This window comes from Stegostoma tigrinum, chromosome 12 (assembly GCF_030684315.1).
Source record: "Stegostoma tigrinum isolate sSteTig4 chromosome 12, sSteTig4.hap1, whole genome shotgun sequence".
Taxonomy (NCBI): Eukaryota; Metazoa; Chordata; class Chondrichthyes; order Orectolobiformes; family Stegostomatidae; genus Stegostoma; species Stegostoma tigrinum.
In genome coordinates this window covers 7,256,530-7,282,916 of record NC_081365.1, presented here as the reverse complement: position 1 = coordinate 7,282,916, position 26,387 = coordinate 7,256,530, and the positions used below count along the sequence as shown (strand labels likewise).

The 26,387-nt window shown below is 44.8% G+C and overlaps 1 protein-coding gene across 1 annotated transcript in view; it reads left to right on the top strand.

Moving 5' to 3' along the window:
• The first annotated feature begins 3,701 nt into the window (after window positions 1–3,701).
• Window positions 3,702–26,387, top strand: part of LOC125457189 (stomatin-like) — a 28,519-nt gene continuing 5,833 nt past the window's right edge. The window contains exons 1-6 of the mRNA XM_048541076.2: window positions 3,702–3,886; window positions 4,004–4,092; window positions 13,051–13,123; window positions 16,904–16,986; window positions 22,125–22,328; window positions 24,482–24,616. Coding sequence (XP_048397033.2) covers window positions 3,814–3,886; window positions 4,004–4,092; window positions 13,051–13,123; window positions 16,904–16,986; window positions 22,125–22,328; window positions 24,482–24,616 — 657 coding nt within the window. The 5' untranslated portion in view covers window positions 3,702–3,813. The remainder of the gene's footprint in view (window positions 3,887–4,003; window positions 4,093–13,050; window positions 13,124–16,903; window positions 16,987–22,124; window positions 22,329–24,481; window positions 24,617–26,387) is intronic.

The window sequence follows — 26,387 nt, the reverse complement described above, 5'->3', positions numbered from 1 at the left end:
ATAGAAGCAGGCGGAGACTCAAACTAACCACACAGACACCCTTCGCCTGTGGCAAGGCCAACACAATATAACAGGATACAAAATGAAGTTTCTGTGCTGGATGATTCTATGAAGCAGAACGAGATTGTGGACAAAAACACATCGCTCCCAGAAACACTGAATGCCAGTGGCTTGGTGACAACTGCCCGACAGCCTCAGACTCGCCTGCTCCCTCTGTCATCGCTGCAGACATCAGATCTGTCTCCCTGGCTGTCAACCCAAGGAAAGCGATGGACCTAGACAGAGAGCCCAGCTGGGCACCTGGATCCCGTGTGGACCAGCTGGCGGAAGTGTTCACGGACATCTTCAACCTCTCCTTGCTCCAAACTGAAACCACTACCTCTATCATCCCAGTGCTGAAGAAAGCATATGCAGTGTGCCTTAATGATTACTGCCCAGTGGCAGCCACCTCCATGACCATGAAGTGCTTCGAGAGGCTGGTCATGGTCCACATCAACTCCAGCCGCCTAGCCTGACTCGATCACCTGCAATTTGCCTGCCCGAAAAACAGATCCACAGCGAGCACCATTTCCCTAGCTCCACACTGATTCCTGGAACTCCTGGATGACAAGGATACCTACATCAGGCTCCTACATCGATTACAGCTCATTACCATAATCCCTTCCAGACCATCTCAAAACTCCAAAACCTAGGTCTCGGCTCCATCCTTGGCAAATGGGTCTTCAGCTTCCTCACTCACAGACCGCAATCAGAGAAGATCGACAACAGCACCTCCTCCATGATAAACCTCAACGCTGAAGCCCTGCAAGCATGCATTTTCAGCCCTCTACTGTACTCCTGTACACACACGACTGTGTGGCCAAATTCAGTATGAATGCCATCTACAAATTCACCGACAATACCGCTGTGGTCGGACAGATATTGAACAATGATGATTCAGAGTACAGAATGGAGTTAGAAGGCTTGGAGAGCTGGTGCAACGAAGACAACTTCTCTCTCAATGTCAGCAAAACTAAAGAACTGATCATTGACTGCAGAAAGAAGGGAGGAGAGCATGCCCCAATGCACATCAACAGAGCTAAGATGGAGAGATTTGAGAGCATCAAGGTCCTAGGAGTGACAATAACCAATAACCTGTCTTGGACTTCGCACGAGGATGAGACAGTCAAGAAGACACAGCAACGCCTCTTCTTCCTCAGGCAGCTCAGGAAATTAGCCATGTCCATAAGGTCCCTCGCCAACTTCTACAGATGCATCATAGAAAGCATACTGTCTGGATGCAGAACTGTCCTGCTCAGGACTGTAAGAAACTAAGGGTTATAAGAACAGCCCAGATCATTACGGAAGCCAACCTCCCACCCATGGGCTCCATTTACATTTCTTGTTGCCACAGACACATGGCCAAAGTCATCCAAAATCCTTTCCACCCTGGTAATGCTCTCTTCCAACCTCTTCCGTCAAGGCAGAAGATACAGATGCTTGAAAACATGCACCAACAATATCAAGAGCAGCTTCTCCCCTGCTGCTATTAGACTGTTGATGGGACCTCTCTAGGTTCAAATGATATTGGTCCAGCTAATGTTCACCTTGCTTTATGTATCTCCTGTGCGGTTGTGACCTTGTATGCCTCACTCTGTCTTAGAGTCCATGATCTGTATGTCCTTGTTTGCCATGATCTATCTGTACTGCTTGGAAAATAAAGCACTTCCCTGGACTTAGGTATGTGTGGCAACAATAAATCCAGTCAGATTCAGTAGGAGTATTGACTTGAATAGTTCTTTCAAAGGCACCAGATCATTTTCTTTGTTTTTTATGACGTACTCATTCATGGGATATGAGGGTCTGAGGAGTACATTGCGCAGCCCTTGGAGCCCCTGGAGAAGGTGGGCGTGAGCTGCCTTCTTGAACCATTGCAGTCCACCTACCGTAGGTTCACCTACAATGCCCTCAGGAAGAGAATGCCAGGATTTTGACCCAGCGACAATGAAGGGACAGTGATATACATGATATTTCTTCTGACTGGTAGACAGGTCTCGACCAAAGGTTCACGTGAGAGACCATTTTGGGCTGAGATGAAGAGAAAATTTCTTCACTTGGACCTATGGAATATATTCAAGAGAGGAATAGATAGATTTCTAGAGGCAAAAGGTTAGAGACCTGTTTTGTCCAGAATTTAGAAGGTTATCATAGAGCCATAGAGATATCCAGCATGGTAACAGGCCCTTCGGTCCAGAGCATACATGCTGACCCCTTATCCTATATAAATGTATACATTTCTAAACCCTTCCTATTCATGTACGTTTCCAATGTTATAATTGTATCCACTTCCTCTGACAGCTCATTCCATATAGGCGCCACATTCCATGTAAAAAAAGTTGCCCCTTAGGTCCCTTTTAAATCTTTCCCCTCTCACCTTAAACCTATTCCCTCTAGTTATGGACTCCCCCACCCCAGGGAAAAGACCTTGGCTATTCATCCTATCCATGACGCTCATGATTTTATAAATCTCTATAAGATCGACCCCTCAGCCTCTGACACTCCAGGGAAAATAGCCCCGGCTTATCCAGCCTCTCCCTGTAACTCCAAACCCTCCAACCCTGGCAACATCATTGTAAATCTTTTATGAACCCTTTCTCAAGGGGTGATCTAACATATGTCTTCAAGATATAAACAGGAAAAGACAGGGTAGCTAAAGATAAACTATATCCTCTGGCTGGGGATTCTAGAACTAGGGGATATAGTGTGAGAATTAAGGCCAGGCAGTTCAGGAGAGATGTTAGGAAGTACTTCTACACACAAAGGGTGGGGAAAGTTTGAAACTCTCTTCTACAAATGGCAATGATGATGGATCATTGTTAATTTTAAATCTCGAAAGCGAAAAAGAAATTTGTGAAGCCAAGGTCTTGAGGGATATAGACCAAAGGCATATAGGGACTCGGGCCATGATCTTATTGAATGGCAGAACAGGCCTGAGGGGCTGAAAGGCCTCCTGCTTGTCCTTTTCTCTTACATTTCTGTCAGCCAGGACGGTATGTCAATTCTTATGTTCCTAAAAGTGTCCACCCTTTGTGTGTAGAAGTACTTCCTAACTTCTCTCCTGAACTGCCTGGCCTTAATTCTCAGACTATATCCCCTAGTTCTAGAATCTCCACCCAGAGGACATATTTTATCTTTATCTACCCTGTCTTTTCCTGTTTATAACTTGAAGACGTATATTAGAGGGTATGGGGAGACAGTGAGCGTATGGTGTTGAGATGGAGGATCAGCCATGATTGTGCTGAAAGGTACAGGAGGCTTATGGGCCAAGTGGCCTACATTTATGTAAGTGAGGACAATGAGCAAATTGGAGGGAAAGTGGTCTTCCCATGCATTTGCCGTCCTCCTTCTAATGCCTGCCGACAGGAGCATTACCCTCACACATCAATAAAATCACACAAACCCGGGGCAGTGCTTGCACCTGTCCCAGAGAAGAGAGAGGGGGAAAAAAAGCTTGAAAAGACGCTTCTCCCGTTTGTCGGTGGTCTGGTTTGTACACCAAGAGCAGAGGCCTCTTTAGGGAACTCTTGGCAATCACAATGTTTATGTAAATCCCTCTTCCAGTTGTCTACAGTCCCTCAGTGCTTTGACAGCAGCACCCCCACCTCCCCACCACCCACTTCCCAACCTATCGAAAGCAGAGGCGTGCCTGGCCGAGCCTTGGTCCAGCCCAGTTCGCTGGGCCTTGCCTGCAGCTGCTGCTGCTGCTAAAGTGGGTGGGTGCTGTTCGCAAGGTTGGAGTCTCAAGCAGACAGTGTGCGAGCAGGGAGCTTCAATATGAGATTGAACCAAAGTAAATTGGCTCCAGCAAGAGCCGAGGAGGGCTCAAAATCACAGTACAGCACTTCAGGTAACAAGGTTATAAATAATAAAAGCAGCAACAGGCACGTGTGTCTGTCTGTGTGTATCTCTCTTTCTCCTTGTACTGGCTGTGATGTGTCTTTTAATAGCCTGCCTTTCTCTGCAGGGCTGGGATGCTTTGGTTGGATTCTAATCATCCTGTCGATTATCTTTACCCTCGCAACTCTACCCATCTCAATCTGGTTCTGCATGAAGGTAAATTTCTAATGGTTTGTAATTCAGCTTTTAATTCACAACTTTAATTCAGAAACATCGGATGGCTGTTATCCTCATTCATTCCAACCAACCTCAACACCCACAAACCAAGCTATAAATCTACTCCAAAACTTTAAAGATCCTCTTCTGCCAGTTAGGGGAAGCTCACGGTCCTGGCCCGCTTTATTTGTTTTGGTATTTGTTGGAAAAGGGGCAGAGACTTGCTTCAGAGGTCTGCACTGTCAGTTAGCACCATGCCAGATGATGCTGGCGTGTCGTTGCACTCAAATCTCCAAAAGTATCAAGAATAAGTTGAGAGGTTTTGGCACCCTCAGAATAAACCGACAGACTGCCGATGCTGGAGATCTGAAAGGAAACCGGAAATTGCTGGTGGAACTCCGCATTGTCTGATGGCATCTGTGCCGAGAAAGCAGAATTAATATTTCGAGTTGGGTGACGCTTCATCAGAACGTCGTTACCTTTCTGAACAGAGGATTAAAGTACAAGAAAGAAAGCGGTTCAGATTGATCTTTGTAAAACGCTTATAACTATTCACTGGCATTAACTTTATGACTTGGTCTTAATTGGGTGTGCCCCTAGACCAAATGGATTGCAGCGCTTCAAGAAGGCAGCTCCCCATCACCTTCTCAAGCAACTAAGGATAAATAAATAAATAAATACTGCCCTAACCAGGGACAGGAGAATAAATACCGCCCCAACCGGGGACAGGAGAATAAATACTGTCACAGCCAACAATACCCACATCCCATGAACGAAGGTTTTAAAAATATGGCTGTAGTAGATCTGACAGCATCTGTGGAGAGCGAGAGAAACAAAGTTAACAATTGAAGTGGAAACATTTGTCTAATATGGTGGATGTAACAGATGTTAACAAGATTTAAACAAGTACAGAGACAGTGCAAAGAAGAGGAGGAGGAAGGCCTGTGTTAGGACTGGTGGAATTTGGCAAAAAAAAACAAAAAGCTGGCATGAGTACATTTCTGTGATGAGTGAGTTGATATGATAGGGAAGGTGCTGCCTGAAAAGGTGGTGGGAGGAAGCATTCACAGCAGAACTTAACATGTGCTTGGAAGGGAAACTTATCCTGGGCTATTGTAAAGTGACAAGGAAAAGTGAGATAAATTAGTTCTCTGTTCCAAAGAGCTAGCACGGGCTAAAGAGGCTGCATGGTCCTGTGTGCAATATTATTTGATAATTGCACTGTGTGGCGCATCCCACCTAGTTGAATAGTTTGTTAATGACTGGTACTGGGATCACATTGGGTGAGGCTAACACAGAATTACTCATGGAGGAGATGCAGGAGAGAATGTCAATCAAAACTTGACAAGGACACAATATGAAGCCAAGGTCAGTGGGTGAAGTTGGGGTAGATATCCACCAGGATCCCAGTGAATGGTAGAACCATCTCATGGGGGTGGAATGACCTCCTCTTTGCTCACAGCTTCCTAAAAGACGGATCAGCTTAGAGTTTACGGTTACAGCCAGCGTATTTCAAATTGATCAGCACCTCTCCCCGCCACTGTCATTAAAAATAATCCTTCCTTACTCACATTCCTGGTTGTGGGATCTTACTTTGCAACACTTGACAGCTGTACTTCCTGCCTTACTTCGATGCAGAGAATTGAAGAGAAAGTGTAATAAGGCTGCTACCAAATTTGAAGGGGTTGAGCAATAGGGAAACGCCGAATAGGCTGGGACTACATTCCCTGGAGTGTTGGAGGCTGAGGGGTGATTTTATCCAGGTTTATAAAATCATGAGGGACACGGATAAAGTAAATAGACAAGGTCCTTGCTCAGAGTAGGGGAGTGCACAACTAGAGGGCATAAGTTTAAGGTGACAGGGGAAAGCTTTAAAATGGACCTGAGGCCAACTTTTTCACGCAGAGGGTAGTACATTTTATGGAATGAGCTGTCAGTGGAAGTGGTGGAGGCTGGTACAATTACAACATTTAAGAGGCATCAGGAATAGGAGGGGTTTAAAGGGATATGGGTCAAATGCTGGCAAGTGGAACAAGATTAGTTTAGGATATCGAGCTAGCATGGATCAGTTGGACTGAAAGGTCTGTATCCGTTCTGTATGACTCTGTATTCCTAAGAAATCTGTTGGTTTAATTAGACTGCTCCAAGATGTGAGTCCAGCTTAACAGCAAGGTTGGTTTGCTGTAATTTTCATCTTAAAGTTATGTACAGCAGGTAACAGTGAGCCATCAGTATAACCCCTTTTCCATCTCTCCCCTATCTTCAATCTCAGTTTGATCAAAGATGTAGCAAATCAAGACAACGCTCATTGAATTGCAACTGCTTTCTGGCAAGGTCCAGCAAGACTTTCAGATCTTTTCTCTCCAGCCTTTCACTGCCTGTGCATTTTCTTCAAGCCCTCAGCTCTCTTTATAAGGGGATTCCTCCCAGGTTCTTCATTCAGTCTTGTCTGTGCCAAAGGCCTTGTATGTCCTGTACCTTGGCGGCTACAATGTTCGTACTGAACTGTATCTTTGTGCAGGTGTTAAGCTGCAGGCTGTAAAGCAAGGCTGCAAAAATCGATCAGAAACCTGACCTGCTCGCAACAATCACATATCCCTTTGCAATGTGCTCACTCCGAAGAGATTCAGTGACTGCCCTTCCAAAACCCATGGGCGTGGGCATCACTAGCAAGGCCGGTGATCATTCTCCACTCTGTGGTAACCCACATGAGAGTGTGGGAATTGATCGGCATTTTCTTAAAGCGTTGAACTGTGGCTGTCATTGGCTGGGTCAGCATTTATCGCCGGTCCCTACTTGCCCCCTTTGAGAGAGTGCGGGTGAGCTGCCCTCTTGAACCGCTGCATTCCCTGTGCTGTAGGTTGACCCACAATACCTCTTTAGGGAGGGAACGCCAGGATTTTAACCCAGCGACAGTGAAGGAAGCGACGATATATTTCCAAAAAAGCACGGCGAGTGGTTTTGGAGGGGAACTTGTAGGTGGGGAGGTAGGGAGGGTATAGGTCAGTTCGGGGAGGACAGACAGGTCAAGGAGGTGGGATGAGGTTAGTAGGTAGGAAATGGAGGTGCAGCTTGAGGTAGGAGGAGAGGATAGATGAGAGGAAGAACAGGTTAGGGAGGCTGCGACGAGCTGGGCTGGTTTTGGGATGCAGTGGGGGGAGGGGACGAACTGGGCTGGTTTTGGGATGCGGTGGGGGAAGGGGAGATTTTGAAGCTGGTGAAATCCACATTGATACAGGTGACATGTCCATCCTGGGCCTCCTGCAGTGCCACAATGATGCCACCCGAAGGTTGCAGGAACAGCGACTCATATTCAGCTTGGGAACCCTGCAGCCCAATGGTATCAATGTGGACTTCACAAGCTTCAAAATCTCCCCCTCCCCCACCTCATCACAAAACCAGCCCAGTTCGTCCCCTCCCCCCACTGCATCCCAAAACCAGCCCAGCCTGTCTCTGCCTCCCTAACCTGTTCTTTCCCTCACCTGTCCCCTCCTCCCACCTCAAGCCGCACCTCCATTTCCCACCTACTAACTTCATCCCACCCCCTTGACCAGCCCGTCCTCCCTGGACTGACCTATCCCCTCCCCACCTCCTCACCTATACTCTCCTCTCCACCTATCTTCTCATCTATCCATCTTCGATACACCTCCCCCTCGCTCCCTATTTATTCCAGAACCCTCACCCCATCCCCCTCTCTGATGAAGGGTCTAGGTCCGAAATGTCAGCTTTTGTGCTCCTGAGATGCTGCTTGGCCTGCTGTGTTCATCCAGCCTCACACTTTGTGATCTTACTGAGAGTTTTGCTGAGCCACTTCGCAGGTGAACTAAGAGTTAAATAGATTAACTATCAATTCTTCCAACTGAGCATACTCCAAAATTTCTGCTTTGATTTCAGATTACCAGGATCAGCAGTGTTTTGCTCCTGTACCCTCTTGTTCTGGTTTGGAGCTAATGTATGTGCCCAGACTAAATACAGAAAGTACTTCCAGAAGTAGCAGTTTTTTCATTCCCTATAACCTACATGGAACCGTTGAGGCAAATTTCATTGATACATGCTAGCTGTGCATGCTACAATTGTACAGGGCATTACTGAGCTTGAACCTGGAGTATTGCGTGCAGTTTTAATGCCCTTACTTAAGGAAGGGTACGATCGCATTGGAGGTAGCTCAGAGGAAGTTCACCAGATGGATCCGAGAGATACGGGGTTGTCTCATTAAGAGAGATGGAGCAGCTTTGGCCCAGGTTGTCTGGAATTTATAAGAATGAGAACAGATCTAATTGAAGTATATAAGATGCTGAGGGGATGAACAAATGGTAATGTTTCCTCATGTGGGGCAATCTAGAATGAGAGGTCATAGCCTTAGGACAAGGGGTGGCAGATTTACTTCTCTCAAAGGGACATGAGTTTGTGGAATTCACTCCCACAGAGTGCAGTGGATGCTGGGATATTGAGTAAATTTGAAGAGGAGATAGATAGATAGATTTTTAATTAATTATAGGTTCAAGGGGTATAGAGAGCAGGCAAGAATGAGAAGTTGAGGCTGAGATGAGATCAGCCATATTCATATTAGATGGTGGAACAGGCTGGAAGGGCTGAATGGCCTACTCCTTGTTCTTAACTAGGAGTTAAGATAAGATAAGAGCGGGATAAGAATTTAGGCCTATAAACTCTGAGGCAGCAATGGCAGCTGTGAAGTGTTTTGATAGCTGTCAGCACCTTGTGTTATGTTATTGTTGGTGAATGTGGCTGACGAGACTGACCCTGTAAGGCTCAATTGTTGCTGCAGCCAACATGTAGCTCAGTGCTCATTTTACATTTATCCCCGTTAGCATCTTATAAACACCGTGCCTTCATCAAGACCATTTCCCCTACACTCCGTTTGGGCAATGATGAGGCATGCCCCATGAACGATGAACAATTAATGCACTATCGTCCACATTTTGGTCCACCCTCAGTAAAATCCACAGCTAACACAAAGCTGGGTGGAAGAGTGAGCTGTGCAGCAGATGCAGAGATGCTTCACAGTGATTTGGACAGGATGTGGGTTTGGGCAAATGCATGGCAGTGTAACATAAATAAATGAGGTTATCCAATTTGGTAGCAGAAGGAGGAAGGCGGACTATTATCCAAATGGCTCTAAATTGAGAGAGAGAATGTACAATGAGACCTGGGTGTCCTTGTACAGCAGCCACTGAAAGTAACCACACAGGGGAAGCATGTGGTGAGGCAGATAAATGGTACACTGGGCTTCATGGTGAGAGGATTTGAGTACAGGAACAGGGGTGTCTTGCTGCAATTGTACAGGGCCTTAATGAGGCCACACCTGAGGTGCTGTGTGCAGTCGGTCTCTTTATCATAGAATGGTTGATTCCCTACAGTATGGAACCAGGCCCTTTGGCCCAACAAGTCCACGCCAACCCATCCCCATATAACCCACCTAATCTCCACATCCCTGGACATTACGGGCGATTTAGCATGGCCAACCCACCCACCCTGCACATCTTTGTACTCTGGGATGACACCGGAGGAAACCCACACAGACATTGGGAGAATGTGCAGACCGGTTGCCCCAGGATGGAATCAAACTGAGGTCCCTGGTACTGTGGGGCAGTATTACTGACCACCGAGTACTGTGCACCCATGATCCAAGAATTTCACCTCTAGCGGCACAATACAAATTCTCCCGGCCGTCCCTCTTAACCATGGCTTTATCTGAGGAACGATGCCCTGGTGATGGAGGGACTGCAGTGAAGGTTTACTGGAAATGGCAGGACTGATATATGAAGAGACACTGGATCGGTTAGGGCTATATTCACTGGAGTTTATAAGAATGAAAGGGGATCTTGCAGAAACCTAGAAAATTCTGACAGGCCTAGACTTGGATGTAAGAAGGATGTAAATACAGGAAGGGTGTTTCCAATCACTGGGCAGTCCAGTACCAGGGACCAGTCAAAGGAGATGAGTTAAGTCATTTACAACTGGGCTGAGGAAAAATATCTTCATCATCACAGGTGAACCTGTGGAATTCCCTGCCACAGGAAGCGGTTGAGGCCAAAACATTGAGTGTTTTTAAGAAGGAATTAGATATAATTCTTAGGGCTAAATGGATCAATGGGTATGGGGGAGAAAGCAGGAGGGGGGGACTCAGTTAGATGAACAGTCATGATCATATTGAATGGTGGAGCAGGTTCGGAATGCCGAGTGACTACTCCTGTTCCAAATTTTCATGTTTGTATATCCGCAGCTCCAATTTTGTCATGACCCACAACACAGATGTGGACAGACCTGCTCTCTCAACAAGGTTGTTGCCATTTCAGTTACTAAAACTGACAGGGTTACAGACACTTGATGCACATTCAGGCAGCGATCCAACAAGTAACTCAATAAATCAATGGCAGTGTTCTCATCTCATCAACATAGGCTGTTTAATGTGATACAAGGCAACTCACAGAAACAGTATGATATAAAATACAACACCAGCTCACATGAGGATATCAGGAGTGGTGAACCAAACAGTTAACCAAAGAACTGAGTTTTAAATTTCCTCTTGAAACAGGAAACTGAAACAGAGAGGGTTAAGGAAGGGCGTCCAAAGCAGTTGGAGCCAAAACTTGGAGCCCAAACAGCTGAAGTGTGACTAATGGCAGAGTATTTCAAACCCAGAGGTGTCAAGAGGCCAAAATTAGAGAAGCTCAGAGACCTCGAAGGGCTTATTTTTAATTCTCTTTCACCAGATGTGGGCATTGCTGGACTGGGCCAGAATTTATTGCCTGACCTGAGAGGATTTTTTGTACTGCTCTGTCAGTGAGGTGCGCAGTCTGTGAGTGGAGATTTCATCTGAGTCAGACAAGAGGGGGTGAGCGAATCTGGGAATTTGTTTCAAAGTGGGAATTTAGCTGATGCTCAAAGTTCAGTTTTAAACTTAATTTCGGATTCAGGCAGTAGCCTTTGAGTAGCTTAAAATAGACTGATATAAAGAGAAAGTTTTATGACGCTGGCAATTTGCATTTAAACACCTGAAATCCTTTGTGTTAATGAGATGCTGGTTTATTTTGCTTAAAAAGTGACTGGAGCAGACACATACAGGAAAAGGACCTTTTGCACTACACTTTCACTGAGTGCAAATGTCTCCTGAGGCTACGTGAGTGAAACTGGGAATTTAGTTTGGTTTGGCAATTAGGTTTATCACAGCATGATGGGAGTACATGAGAATAAACTGACTGGTGAGAAGGATTGGGGAATATTTCTACTTGTTAAAACAGAAATAAAGTTTTCAGTTTGAGTTTAGGACTCTGATAGTAGAATTGAGGCCAACATGAAATTATTCAAAGATAGCAAAGTGTAAAGCTAGAGAAACACAGCAGGCCAGGCAACATCAGAGAAATGGGAATGTTGATGTTTTGGGTCAGGACCCTTCTTCAGAAAAAAGGGTCCCGACCCGGAACGTCAACTTTCCTGCTCCTCTGATGCTGCCTGGCCTGCTGTGTATCTCCAGCTCCACACTGTATTATCTCTGACTGCTACCTCTGTTCTTCTACCTCAATGAAATCATTCATGATTATATTAAATGGCAGAGCAGGCTTGAGGGGTTGAGTTGTTTACTCCTGATCCCAGTTCTGATGTAGTGTTGCTAAATTCTATCATGTTATGATCACTGTTACCAAAAGGATCTTTTCCTCTGAGATCATTTATTAAACCTTCCCTATTTCTGCATCCAAAATAGCTAGTTTTGCAGTTGGATCTACAATATATTGCTCCAGGAAGTTGTCCCAAACCTCATGATTACCTCATAGCTGCTTCTGTGGGATGTGCAGCTGGTGTGGATCAGAGTGGTACCAACAGCTTGGATTTGATCCCAGTTCTTGTTCACTTAGATTCGGGACCTGCCTCCATAGTGGAGGTCGTGGCACTGTCTGTCGGAGCTTTGAACCCAAGAAGAAGTGGTGGGATTTGAACTCAGACTTTCACAGAACCATGATGCTACCGTAGCAGTTTTTGTGGCCTGTGTGTTGACAATTGGTGATAATGGGAACTGCAGATGCTGGAGAATTCCAAGATAATAAAATGTGAGGCTGGATGAACACAGCAGGCCAAGCAGCATCTCAGGAGCACAAAAGCTGACGTTTCGGGCCTAGACCCTTCATCAGAGAGGGGGATGGGGAGAGGGTTCTGGAATAAATAGGGAGAGAGGGGGAGGCGGACTGAAGATGGAGAGAAAAGAAGATAGGTGGAGAGAGTATAGGTGGGGAGGTAGGGAGAGGATAGGTCAGTCCAGGGAAGACGGACAGGTCAAGGAGGTGGGATGAGGTTAGTAGGTAGGAGATGGAGGTGCGGCTTGGGGTGGGAGGAAGGGATGGGTGAGAGGAAGAACAGGTTAGGGAGGCAGAGACAGGTTGGACTGGTTTTGGGATGCAGTGGGTGGAGGGGAAGAGCTGGGCTGGTTGTGTGGTGCAGTGGGGGGAGGGGACGAGCTGGGCTGGTTTTGGGATGCGTTGGGAGAAGGGGAGATTTTGAAGCTGGTGAAGTCCACATTGATATTGGTTTCTCACCACTCTGCTGCTGTGTGGCTGAAACATTGAGATGCTTTTGATTCTGTTCATTCTCACACTGCAATGCACTCATTGGATGTGCCTACAACTTCAACAGAAAATAAACCAGGAACAATGTTAGCTTGGTCACATCACTGGCAATTCCACTCAGTGTTACAACATGCTCATCCCTTTTGGGGGAACTGCTCAGGTAGGTTCCAGCTTTGGAGCAATGTATTGGAAGAGGTCTCGAGTATGAATATTCAAATGGGACACACTGACTGAAAAATAAAACAGTACTGGAAGGGGCTGCATCAAGCCAGCTGGTTCACAGCTCCTCTCTTGGTTTCAGCGTTACAGAGATGTTGCTTACAGAGTCAGTGGGCAATGAGAGTTATCAGTGAATGACATGTAGGCTTTGTTCTTTCAGGTTGTCAACGAATATGAAAGAGCTGTGATATTTCGATTGGGCCGGATTGTTCACGGGAGAGCGAAAGGCCCAGGTAGGTTTACAAATCCATTGTGAAGAAACTACAGCTTGTGCTTTGCTGGCAGTTATACTGCGTAGTGGTACCATGGGAACATCACTGGATTCAGAAGCAAACACAAGGAATGCTGGAGTAACTCAGCAGGCCTGGTAGCACCTATGAAGAGAGAGAAACAGCGTTAATGTTTTGAGATGGTGCATGACTCTTCTTCAGAACACACGAAGACCTTCTGAAGTAGAGTAATGGGAGCAGGGAAATCCATCTGCAATTACGCAAGGTGCTGGTGAGATCACATCTGGAGTACTGTGAGCAGTTTTGATTTGATTTACTATTGTCACATATACTGAGATACAGTGAAAAGTATTGTTTTGCATGCTAAACAGATAAATCATTCCTTACATTAGTACATCTGGGTAATAGGATAAAATGCAGAATGTAGTGTTACAGCCACTGAAGAGGTGCAGAGAAAAGTCAACTCCATTGTATGAGAGGTCTGTTCATGTGTGTGATAACAGTGAGGTTTACGAACTGTTATATCTTCTCTCCAATGGAAGAGGGTGGAAGAGAGTATAATCGGAGGGGGACGAGTCTTTGATTATGTTGGCTGCTTTCTCAAGGAAGTGGGAAGTGTAGACCGAGTCAATGGATGGAAGGTTGGTCTGCATGATGGACTGGGCTGTGATCATAACCCTCTGTAATTTCTTTTGGCCTTGGGAAGAGGAGTTGCCATACCAAGCTGTGATGCATCTGGATAGGATGTTTTCTATGGTGCATCTATAAAAATTGGAAGGAGTCAGTGGACATGCTCACATTCCCAAGTTTCTGATGCAGTAGAGACATTGGTGTGTTTTGTGACTGTAGCCTTGATGTGATGGACCAGGATAGGATGTTGGTGATTATTACTTCTCAGGATTTGAACCTGTCTACCATCTCCACTTCAGCACCATTGCGACAGACAGGGGCATGCCCCCGACTCTACTTCCTGAAGTCAGTGACCACTCCTTCATTTTGCTGACGCTGGGGAAGAGATTGCTGTCTTTACACCATGTTACAAAGATGTCTATCTCCTTAAAAACTGAAAGAATTGCAGATGCTATAAATCAGAGGCAAAAAATAGAAATTGCTGGAAAAGCTCAGCCGGTCTGGCAGCATTTGTGGAGAGAAAACAGAGTTGATGTTTTAGGTCAAGTGATCCTTCCTCAGAACTGGGGAAGTTCTGAGCAAGGGTCATTTGATCCAAAACATTAACCGTGATTTGTCTCCGCAGATGCTACCAGACTTGCTTTCCAGCAATGTCTATTTTTGTCCATCTCCTTCCTGTACTCTGTCTCATCGTTGTTTGCAATCTGATCCACTACGATGGTGTGTTCAAAAAATTTGTAAATGGGGTTAGAGCTGAATTTGGCCACACAGTCTGAGTGCACTGGGAGTGCAGTAAGGGACTGAGTACACAGTCTTGCAGGGCACTGGTATTGAGGATTATTGTGCAGGAGATGTTGTTGCCTGTCCTTACTGATCACTGTCTGTGTGTCAGGAGCTCAAGGATCCAGTTGCAGAGGGGAGAACAGAGCCCTAGGTCTCAGAATTTGGAGGTGAGTTTAGTTAGGATAATGATGTTGAAGTGGAAGTTAAAGTCAATAAATAAGAATCTGATGTTGCTGTACCCAGATGTTCCAGGGATGAGTGTAGCACCAGGGAGATGGTGCCTGCTGTGGACTGCAATTGTAGCAGATCAAGGCAATCTTTTCTTTCTCTTATTCATTCCGGGAATGAAGGTGTCGCTGTCTAGGTGGCATTTATTACCCATCCTTAATTGCCCAGAGGGCTGTTAAGAGTCGACCACACTGCTGTGGGTCTGGAGTCACATGTAGGCCAGACCAGGTAAGAATGGCAGTTTGCTTCCCTAAAGGGCATTAGTGAACCAGATGGGTTTTTCACACCAAACAACTAATCATCTTAATTCAATCATCATCTTAATTCGAGATATTTTATTGAACTCAAATTCCACCATCTGCCGTGGCGAGATTTGAACCCAGGTCCCCAGAACATTATCTGGGTCTCTAGTTTCACAGTCCAGCGATAATGCACATTGCCTCCCCTGGGAGGATGGAGCTGATGTATGCTGTTACTAACTTCTCAAAGCACTTCATAATGATGGATGTCAGGGCCACCAAGCAGTAGTCATTAAGACACATTGTCTGATTTTTCTTTGGTCCCCTTATTTAAGGAAAGATATCATTTTTTTGGAGGCAGTTCAGACAAGTTTTATGAGGGTGATGCCTGGCATGGAGGGATTTTCTTAAGAGCAAACGGTTAGCAGGTTAGGACTCTACTCACTGGAGTTTAAAAGAATGAGAGGTGATCTCATTGAAACATATTGGATTCTCAAGGGGCTTGAAGAGGAAGTGCTGAGAGAATGTTTCCCCTCATGGGAAGTCTAGGACTGGGGGGCATCATTTCAAAACAAAGGAACCTCAACTTAAGGCTGAGATGAGGAGGCATTTCTTCTCTCAGGAGGTTGTGAGACTTTGAAACTCCTTGCCTCAAAGAGCTGAGCAGATATTGTGTATATTTAAGACTGAGATAGATAGAATCTTGGTTCGTCAACAATTCAAGGGTTATGGGTAAAGGACAGGAAAGTGAATGTGAGGAATATCAAGTCAGCCATGATTCTGTTGAATGGTAGAGCAGACTCAAGGGGCTGATAGCCAGCTCCTGTTACTTTTTCTTACAGTCTTATGGACTCAAGACATTAACTATGTTTCCCTCTCCACAGTCCTGCTGAGGTTCTCCAGCATTATCAGTGTTTGTTTCATATTTCCAGCATTTGTAGAATTTTGTCTTTATTATCGCATCACAGTGTAACGATCGAGCAACATGGGCTCAAAACCCACTGTGTCAACTAATGGAATTTCAATTCAGTTCATTCAATATGGAAATAACAGCTCATCAATGGTAACCATGAGGCAATTGCCATTAAAATCCATCTGGTTCATTAATCTCTCCTTTAGGGACGACCAAGATTCCATCTATCTCAGTCTTAAATATACACAATATCTGCCATCCTTCCCCAGTCTGGCCTACACGTGACTCCGGAGACATAACAGTGTGGTTATCTCTAAATTGCTGCCTGAAATGGCCTACAGTGCCACTCGGTTCAAGGGCAGTTGAAAGAGAATCCGACCAGCTGGGTTTCTCTTTCAGGAACTGGTACAGACATGATGGATTGAATGTCCTCCTGTGTTGTAAAGTTCTACGAATCCATGATTAAATCAGAACGTGCAAAAAGCTGGCCTTGCCAACAGTTCCCAAATCTCTTGAGAGAATTAAAAAGAAGAAAAGAACAAACAAGTCCTGCCCTAACTGCCCTCAGCAACCTACGCTTTGCAGTGGCATTTCAATTATAATCTTTATTATCAAATCTGTCCAACCCCTAAAATTATCCATATCACCCTGGTCCCGACATTTTTCCCAGACCTCGGTGTTGCTCCAATGCTACATTTTTGCGCCTACCTCCTTGATTTTTATCATCAAACCATGTCACTGCCCACTGAAATCTTGAGTTCTAGAATTCCTTCTGTAAACACCCCACTGCTCTACCTGTCTTGTGTCCTTGAAGAAAGGCCCTTAAAACCTACATTATTGATGAAGCTTTCAATCAGATTACCACATGTGACTCGATGTTAAATTTCATTTAACTTCCACTTCTCAGAAGCTCTTTGGCACATTTTGCCACATTAGAAACTTGCCATTGCTTAACTGGAAGTGTGACAATATTTTATTCCTTCCTTTTAGGTATTTTCTGGATTTTACCTTGTACTGATACAGTTAATCTAGTTGACTTGAGGACAGTGTCATTCTCTGTCCCACCACAAGAGGTAAGTCTCACCCGTTGATGGGAATCGATGGTAAATTCACATGAAAGAATGACAGAAATGTTAATGCAATTCTAGCTATGAACTGTAAATAGAGTTACCATCCAGAGCAATGTGAGCTAATGGCAGAGAAACATCTTGGTGTATTTATTGAATAAATTCTCTCCTTTGTTGAACCCTGTTTTTCAATTAACTCAAAAATAATGGAGGTGGGAGGGTCTCCTTCGAGACACACACCATCTTGAGTTGAAAATATACAGCTGAAAATATACCCCTGCTGCAAAATCCTGGAATTCTCTCCCTAAAGGCATTTATGGACTGCAGTTCTTTGAGAAGGCAACTCACCATCACCTTCTCAAAGGTAATTGGGGATGGGCATGAAATGCTGGCGCAGCCAGCAACGTCCACATCATGTGATCACTCCAAGGAAAAAGGGCAGGCCAGGTCATTTGGACCAATCAATGAAAATGTTTGGAGAATCAGAGTTAATGTTTTGAGTGCCATTAGAACGTAGAACATAGAACATTACAGCACAGTAAAGACACTTCGGCCCACAATGTTGTGCTGAATTTTTACACTAAGCCTAAGCTCTATCTAACCACCACCCCACCTTCTCCTATCATCCATATACCTACCTAATAATTGCTTAAATGCCTCTAATGAGGCCGACTCCACTACCCTCTCCGGCAATGCATTCCATGCCCCGACCACTCTGAGTAAAGAACCTACCTCTGACATCTCCACTACATCCACCTATGCCCCCTCATAATAGCTAGCTCCACCCTATTCTGACTCTATAACTAACACTCTCCATTTTTTGAATGGTTGTGGTAGGTTTGATTGGTAGGGTAAGTGTGGTTGGTCCTGTTGGGTGGTTAAGGTGGTTTGGGGTTGTGAGCATTTAGGCCCTATAGAGGGACTGAGGTCAGACTAGATTGGAAGCAATTCTTTTGTTTTATGCATACATGAGATGAGGGTGTCGCTTGCTGGGACAGCATTTATTGCCCATCCCTTATTTTCCAGAGGGTAGTTAAGGGTCAGCCTCATTGCGTGAGTCTCATGTAGGCCAGACCAGGAAAGGACATAATTTCCTTCTCTAAAATACATTAATGAGCCATATGGACTTTTCCCAAAAATCAACAGTGTTTCACTGTTGTCATCAGAGTCTTAATTCTAGATTTTTTTAAAATTCAAATTCCACCATCTGCCATGGCAGGATTCAAACCAGATCCCCAGTGTCTGGCGATAATATCATGAGGCCATGGCCTCCACTCATGAAGGGACAAAGACCAGAAAGATACAGGAAGTTAACGGTTGGTTCAACGAGGGTTTTCAGGATCATGAAGAGTTATAGTAAAGAAGTGGTGCCTGACCGAAGAATTTAGAGTGGTCAGCAAAGGAAACTAAGAAAAATAAAATTATATAACTAGTTTTTATGGGTTGGAAGGAGAGGGAAGCTGGTTCAAATCTGACTTTCCAAAGTGCCTTGAAGAGGTAGTATTTACTGGGAACAGAAAGAGGTGCTAATCGGGTATGCCTTTCAAACAGCCACATACAAACAGGATGGGTGAATTAGTCATCTTTCTGTATAATGTTATGGTGGGACCAAAGCTGCTCCCACCAGATACTATCACCGCCTGATGTTGCCCTAATGGTGTGAGAGGTGTGGAGCTGGGAGAGATGGCCATCCTGAGCAGACGAATCACAGTCTGCCTTTCCATAACACACAACATCAAGTCTAATTGAAACCCCAAACTGCTGCTGCTGTACCTGAAAGGAGACGGTCCCAGGCATAGGCCCATGAACTTTTATTCATTTGTTGCTTGGACTGTAGTTGTCAACATTGGGATAGACAATTATTGGCTTATCCTTAAGGACCTTAAGGAGGTGAGGGTCTCAGGGCCTTTTGTGAACCACTACAGTTTGCAAGGAGAATGTGGTCCCACCGTGCAGTTGAAAAGGGAGTTGCAGGCTTTTAATCCTGTGATAGTGTGATTTCGAGGCTTGAACGACACCTGACAGAAATTGGGAATTGCTGATACTGCCATGTGCTTCTTTTTGTTTGAGTCTAGCAATCTGCTATTACACTCCTCTGGAGCAGGTGGAATCTGAACCCAAAGGTAGAGACACTGACACTACACCACAAGAATCCTTTTCCCATGTGCTTCTTGTCCTAATCTTTCCAGGCCACAGGTTTTGACGGTGCTGCCATGGTGAGTTGTTGCAATTTATTGTGTAGATGGTACACAAGTGCCAGAGGCCATTCGTCCCATTGTTTTTGTGCTGGTGGAATGTCAAACATACCACTGAACTGCACGCCCGCTGTCTCTCTCTCTCTCTCTCTCTCCCGCTGAGCCATGTATCTTCCTGTGCCTCAGTCTTTATGCTGTTGAAGTCACAGTAAGGTATCCATGCAGTGCTAACACTGATGACCCTGAATCAGAAGGTCGATGGTTGAATCCCATTCTATGACGTTTAGCCCAAAGTCCAGGGTGACACACCTGACATTGTAACTACAGGCTTTTTGGATGAAACATCAAAGTGATGTCCCGCTGCCCTGTCAGGTCAGAACCCTTAATACTGTTACAAAGTGGATCGTCTGGGCACCCAGTGCTTGATACAGATCTCATCTGTTGCAATCACATGGTATCCGCGGTCCCTCGTAACGGACGTTGATCTCTTCCACTCTCGGGGTGACCCCATAGGTGGCCAAACAAGGTAGATTCAAGGAGTTATGGTGTATGTATGTGTTTATTTATCACCACTTCAAAACAGAGCATCTTCCAGATTTGTATTTAATCCTCAACCAGCATCATTAAGAAGCAGATTAACCGATCATTTGTAACAGTGCTGTTTGTGGGAGTTTGACATCCATATATTGACTGCTGTATCACTTTAATTTACAACAATGATTGCACTTCAAATGGCTTTAAAGCACTTTGTAGTGTTTTTGAAATTATGAAATGAGCTTTAAGAATTAAATTCTATCAGTTTTGCCATAATGTCCTTACCCCAGATATATTTGAAAGTGCCCTGCCTCAATATGTTAATTTAGAAATGCAGTCACAACAGCAGTGACATGCATGAATAGTTAATTTATTTTTTTGTGGAAGGATGTTGACATTGAAGAAATTAACATACTTTTTGACATGTTACCACAGGAAAATTTACAAATACCTCAGAAGGGATTTGCTAATCCTGGGTTAGAAAATTATAGGTTGACATTGAAGAGTGCTGATAATTAAACAATAGTCATAACTAAGCCAGTTTACTGGCTTTCATTTCATAGTAGTCATCAGTGATTTTAATAACAGTTATTAAAAGTAATATTTACAACCACAGAACGTGACCTGAACAGCAAGCTATCAAGCAATTTCCCTGACAGGAGATTATCTTAATACATCTTTGTGTGTTTTCTTGGAGCTTCTAGTTATAAAAAATACACTAGCTTTCTTTTATAGTGTCTAATCTGGACAGGTCTAGCCACATAAATGCTGTCTCACAAAGAGCAAATCAGAGGCTAGGATTACTGCGGTGAGTAACTCACTTCCTGATTCCCAAAGTCTGTCCACCATCTTCAAGGCTCAAGCCAGGAGTGTGATGGAATACTCCCCACTTGCCCGGATGGGTGCAGCTCCAACAACACTCAAGAAGCTTGACACCATCCAGGACAAAGCAGCCGCTTGATTGGCCCCACATCCACAAACATTCACTCTATCCACCAATGACTCTCAGTAGCAGCAGCTCTGTAGCAGTGCACAAGATGCACTGCAGAAATTCACCAAAAATCCTCAGAGAGCACCTTCCAAACCCATGACCACTTCCATCTAGAATGACAAGGGAAGCACATACTTCGGAACTCTAGCCTCTACAAATTCCCCTCCAAACCATTCACTATCCTGACTTGGAAATATATTGCTGATCCTTTAGTGTCACTGGTTCAAAATCCTGGAATTCACTCCCTTAGGACATTGTGGGTCAATCAAAACATGCAGACTGTAGTGGTTCAAGAAGGCAGCTCACCTTCTCAATGGCAATTAGGAACAGGCAATAAGTGCTGACCCAGGCAGCCAAGCTATGGCCCATGAATCAAGTTGACAGAAGTACATTACTCCTGAGTAAAGGGTCATGTTGCTGAAGCTGTTCGCCTTGGTGTTTCAGGACAATTGCAAGAATGCCAAATTTCAAATAATCAAAACAATTGATACTAGAGGAGAAAAAGTGCTGGTTGGTGTGTGACTCAACTCTGATTGGCTGAAATGTTGCCATGGAGAAAACAATAGGGAACTATATGTTCCCCAAGCACCTGGATGATTCACAATAGAATGAACACGCTCCTTTACTTTGTGGCAAACAGCGTTCTGTTTAGATAGGAGCAAAAACAGAAATTGCTGGAAAGGCTCAGTAGGCCTAGCAGCATCTATGGTGAGAAATCAGAGTTAACAATTTGGGTTGAGTGACCCTTCCCCAGAGCTGAAGGTTGCTGTGGAACAGATGATTTTTTAATGTTAAAAAAAGGGTAGGAGGAGGGGATAAGGACTAAACGATAGGTGGAGATAGAGCTCAAAGAAAGAGGAAAACAGACAGACAAAGGGGTGGATAACGAATGAATAGCTATTAATAGGGACAATTAGTGGCTAACAATGGGTTGTGTGCAATAGCAGACCATGTGACAACAAGTCCTGCTGTGTGGGTTATCAAAGTGTGAAGCTGGATGAACACAGCAGGCCAAGCAGCATCTCAGGAGCACAAAAGCTGACGTTTTGGGCCCAGACCCGGGGTCAGCTTTTGTGCTCCTGAGATGCTGCTTGGCCTGCTGTGTTCATCCAGCTCCACACTTTGTTATCTTGGATTCTCCAGCATCTGCAGTTCCCATTATCTCTGGTGTGTGGGGGTTGGGATAAGGAATGGGTGAAGGCGCCTCAAGCTCTAATATTGTTGAACTCGATATTGAGTGCAGAAGGCTGTAGAGTTCCCAAGAACAAAAGGTGGAGGTGTGCCACGTTCAACAAATGTTCATGAGCTATAACATCTAGTTGTTTATTGCGTATCTTATCACCTTTACACCTACCTTTTAGCTCTAGGGACAGTTATCTGTTGTTGTTAATACAGTTAACCCATTTAATAGGCTTTATCTGCAGGTATTAACGAAAGACTCTGTCACAATAATGGTGGATGCGATTGTCTACTATCGTATCTTCGATCCTGTGAAGTCAGTCATCAGTGTAATCAATGTGAACAGTGTTACTCACCTGCTGGCCCAGACAACATTGCGGAACATTCTGGGCACCAAGAGCCTGTCAGACATTCTTTCTGATCGGGAACACATGGCACAGGAGATGGAGGTAGACCAACAGCATGGGAATAAATTACATCTCATCAACAGTTACACTTAATCAAAAGAGTCAAACTGAACCAAGCTTACTACAAGTTTCTTGATCCATAATACATAGCATCCTCAGTGCAAAACTCATAGGTAAAACACTGCCTTCATAATGCGGTTCACCCTCAGTACAGTGACACAAAGCTGGGTGGGAGGGGTGATCTGTGAGGAAGATGCAGAAAAGCTCCAGTGTGGTTTGGACGATTCATGGCAAATGAAGTAATATGTAGGTAACTGAGGTTACCCATTTTGGTAGCAAAATCAGGATCGCAGATTATTATCCAAATGGCAATAGATTAGGAGAAGAGGAGCTTCAATGGGATCTAGGTGTCCTTGTACAGCAGTCATTGAAAGTAAGCATGCAGGGGAAGCAGATGGTGAAGAAGGCAAATGGGATGTCGGCCTTCATAGCGAGAGGATGCCTTGCTGCAACTGTACACAGCCTTTCTGAGACAGCACCTGGAATGTTGTGTACGGTTTTGGTCTCCCTATCTGAGAAAGGATCTTCTGGCTCTGGATAGAGTGCAACAAACATTTGGCAAACTGACATCTGAAAAGAAGGTGGATTAGTTAGGGCTATTTTAATGAGAAATTTAAAATAATAAGGGAGCTCTCAGAGAAGCCAATAAAATTCCAACAGGACTATACAGGAGAAAGGCAGGAGAATGTTCCAGTAACTGTCCTGAACAGTCCTGAAGCCAGAGTTACAGGCTAAGGATACAGGGCAGGACATTTAGGACTGAGAGGAGGAGAAATTTCTTCATCCAGAGAGTGATGAGTCTGTGGAATTCGCTGCCACAGAAAGCAATTGAGGTAAAAACGTTGACTGTTTCAAGAAGGAATTGGAATTTGGTCATAAGGCTAAAGGGATCAAAGGAAGAAAGCAGGAACTGGGAACTGAGTTGGATGATCAGCCATGATGGCATTGGATGGCGGAACAGGCTCGAAGGGCCGAATGGCCTACCCCTGCTCCTAGTTTTTTCCAATGGAAAAGACTCTCAGTTTATCCGTTGCTGACCTCGTTCTCAATAAAGGCTAAATAGCGCCAGGGTTGTGGAGGGAGGTAGTGAATTCAGTTGCATGGAAAATTATGGAAAAAGTTAAGGGAGAGGGTGTCGGCTCAAGAGAAGTGATTAAAGTTTCCAAAAAAAGCAATGGAAATGATCAGAAATCTAACTTCATGCACAGCAGATAAGGGGGCATCTATGAGAAGTGGAGCAGTCAATGCAGGACTGGGAGTATTGTAATTAAAGCATGCAGTAGACGAAACAAGGTTAATGTGCTTGGAGAGCGTAATGAAATTGGTAGGTACGATTTTGTGGGCATCACAGAGACGTGGCTGCAAGGGGATCAGGGCTGGGAATTAAATATCCAATGATACACATCCTATCGAAAGGATGGCCAGTTGAACAGAAGGGGCAGAGCTGCCTTGTTAATAAGACATTACATTAGGTTGATAGGAAGAATTGATATCAACTCAGAAGGTGTAGAATCTGTAAGGGTAGATTTGAGGAACCAGAAAGGGAAAAAGAACCCTGATGGGAGTTATGTACTGGTTTCCAAATAGTAGTCAGCATGTGGAGAAGAAAATAAATCAGGAGATGGAACAGGCAGGTAAGAAAGGCACTATTACACAAATCATGGGGGACTTCAATATGCGGGTAGACTAGGAAAATCAGGTCAGCAGCAGATCCCAAGAAGAAGAATTCATGGAATGTCTACAAGATGCTTTGGAACAGCTTGTGGTAGAGCCCATGAGGGAACAGGCAATTCTGAATTTGGTGATGTGTAATGAGGCAGACTTGATTAGGGAGCTTAAGGTAAGGAAACCCTAGTGGGCAGTGATCAAAATATGATAGAATTCATCGTGCAGTTTGAGGGGGAGAAGCTGGCGTCAGATGTAATGTACTCCTCCTCCTATATTCCTATGATCCTAACATTGGTTTCTCATGCCTAACAGTGTTGGGCTCCACCCTTATTATAACGTTCTCAGTAGCCACACCACAGATACTCGAGGGTAATCAGTATAAGCTCTCAGATTGTTGTGTAACCCAGTGCAACTGTTGTACCACACCTTTGTGTTCTGATTATCTTGTCCTTGTTCCCCACCCTCAGCATCTTCTGTTCGATGCATCGAAGGAATGGGGGATTAAGGTTGAGCGAGTGGAGTTTAAAGACGTCAGACTGCCGGTGGCTTTGCAAAGAGCGATGGCAGCCGAGGCTGAAGCTGTGAGAGATGCCAAAGCCAAGGTAAGTTGGTGCGAGACCTGCTCAGCCACGTGTTGGGAATGTGATGGGATAATCAGGTTGGCTTTCACCTCTGGACAAATTCAATAAGGACGAGCGAAATAGGAGCAGGAGGAGGCCATTTGGCTCATTCATTCAATAATCTCATGGTTCCTCAGGGTATGGCCCTAACTCCAAATTTCTGCCTGGCCTCCAAATGCTCCTTGGCTCCCTTTTGAGTCAATAACAATCTAAGCAAAGATCATCAATTTTGCAGCCCCTCTCTCCCAGCTTGTTTCAATTGAATGTAACCCTGGAGTTTTCAGTCCACGGCCTCCTCCCTTCAACTCCCTAACCCTCAATGGTTGCCCTCTAACATGCAAACTGAGCTGAGGGAGCCCTGTTCCACAGCAGATGGGTGTGAATACATTCCTGAGTGATTCAGTTGCCTCTTCAATTCCAACTCCGATGTTATTGTAACCGATGAACACTAGTGGCGGAAGAAAAAAATTTTGATATATTCTCCTCTGTTGCATTTTGAGTGCTGTGGAAATATGTCCACAAGGAAAGGGGAGGCAAAGGTCTAGTGGCATTATTGCGAGACAAACTCAACTAATGTTCTGGGGACCTGGGTTTGAATCCAGATGACGGAATTTGAATTGAATTAAAAATATCAGGAATGAATAATCTAATGATGATCCTGAAACCGTTTAAAATTGCTGGAACAACCCACCTGGGAAAGTTAAGTCCTTTAGGGAACCTTGCCTAGACTGGCCTACATGTGACTCCAGAGCAAAGCAGTGTCTTCTCTCAGAGGGCTGTGAATTTTTGGAACTCCTTGCCACAGAGATCTGTGAGGGCAGAGTTCTTGTGCATATTTAAGGCAGAGATAGATTCTTGATCAGTTGAGGAATCAAGGGTTATGGGGAGAGGGCAGGAAAGTGGATGTGAGGAATTTCAGATCAGCTGAAAGGGCTGAACAGCCTATACTGTTCCTTTTATTGTAAGGTCTTACAGCAACTGCCTCTCGACTTCCTCTGAAATGGTTGAGTTAGTCACTCATCTCATCACCATCTTACCAAGGGCAGTGACAAATGGGCAATAAATGTTGGCCAACCTCTGATCCCACGAGTGAATAATTGGGGAGGCGATGGCCGAGTGGCACAATCGCTAGACTGTTAATCCAGACACCCAGATAACGTTCTGGGGTTCCAAGTTCAAATCCTGCCATGGCAGGTAATTGAATTTAAATTCAATAAATATCTGGAATTAAGAATCTAATGACGACCGTGAATCCATTGCTGACTGTCAGGAAAATCACATCTGGTTCACTAGTGTCCTGTAGGGAAGGAAACTGCCATCCTTACCTGGTCTGGCCTACATGTGACTCCAGACCCACAGTAATATGGTTGATTCTTAACTGCCCTTTGGGCAATTAGGGATGGGCAATAAATGCTGCCTAGCCAGTGATGCCCTCACCCCATGAATGAATAAAAGAAAATTAAAAAAATTCTGGCTGTTTGAGGGCTGACCTCGGGGGTTGACGTAACTGGCTATTGTTTCCTAAATCTGGTGCCAGCACTATCTTTATCTGCCCGATTGAGCTACAATGTCTGGGAGCGGGTAGAGGTTAGCCTTTGTGTCAAATCCTGCGACAGCGTATTTCCAGGCCTTCATGATTGAGTGCCATATCCATCTATCCAGACAGAATCAATGCCAGTCTTCTCTCATTCGCATTGGAATAGTTGAGTGCCAATGCAACAGAATGATACTGAAGCAAAGGGCATTAAATAAT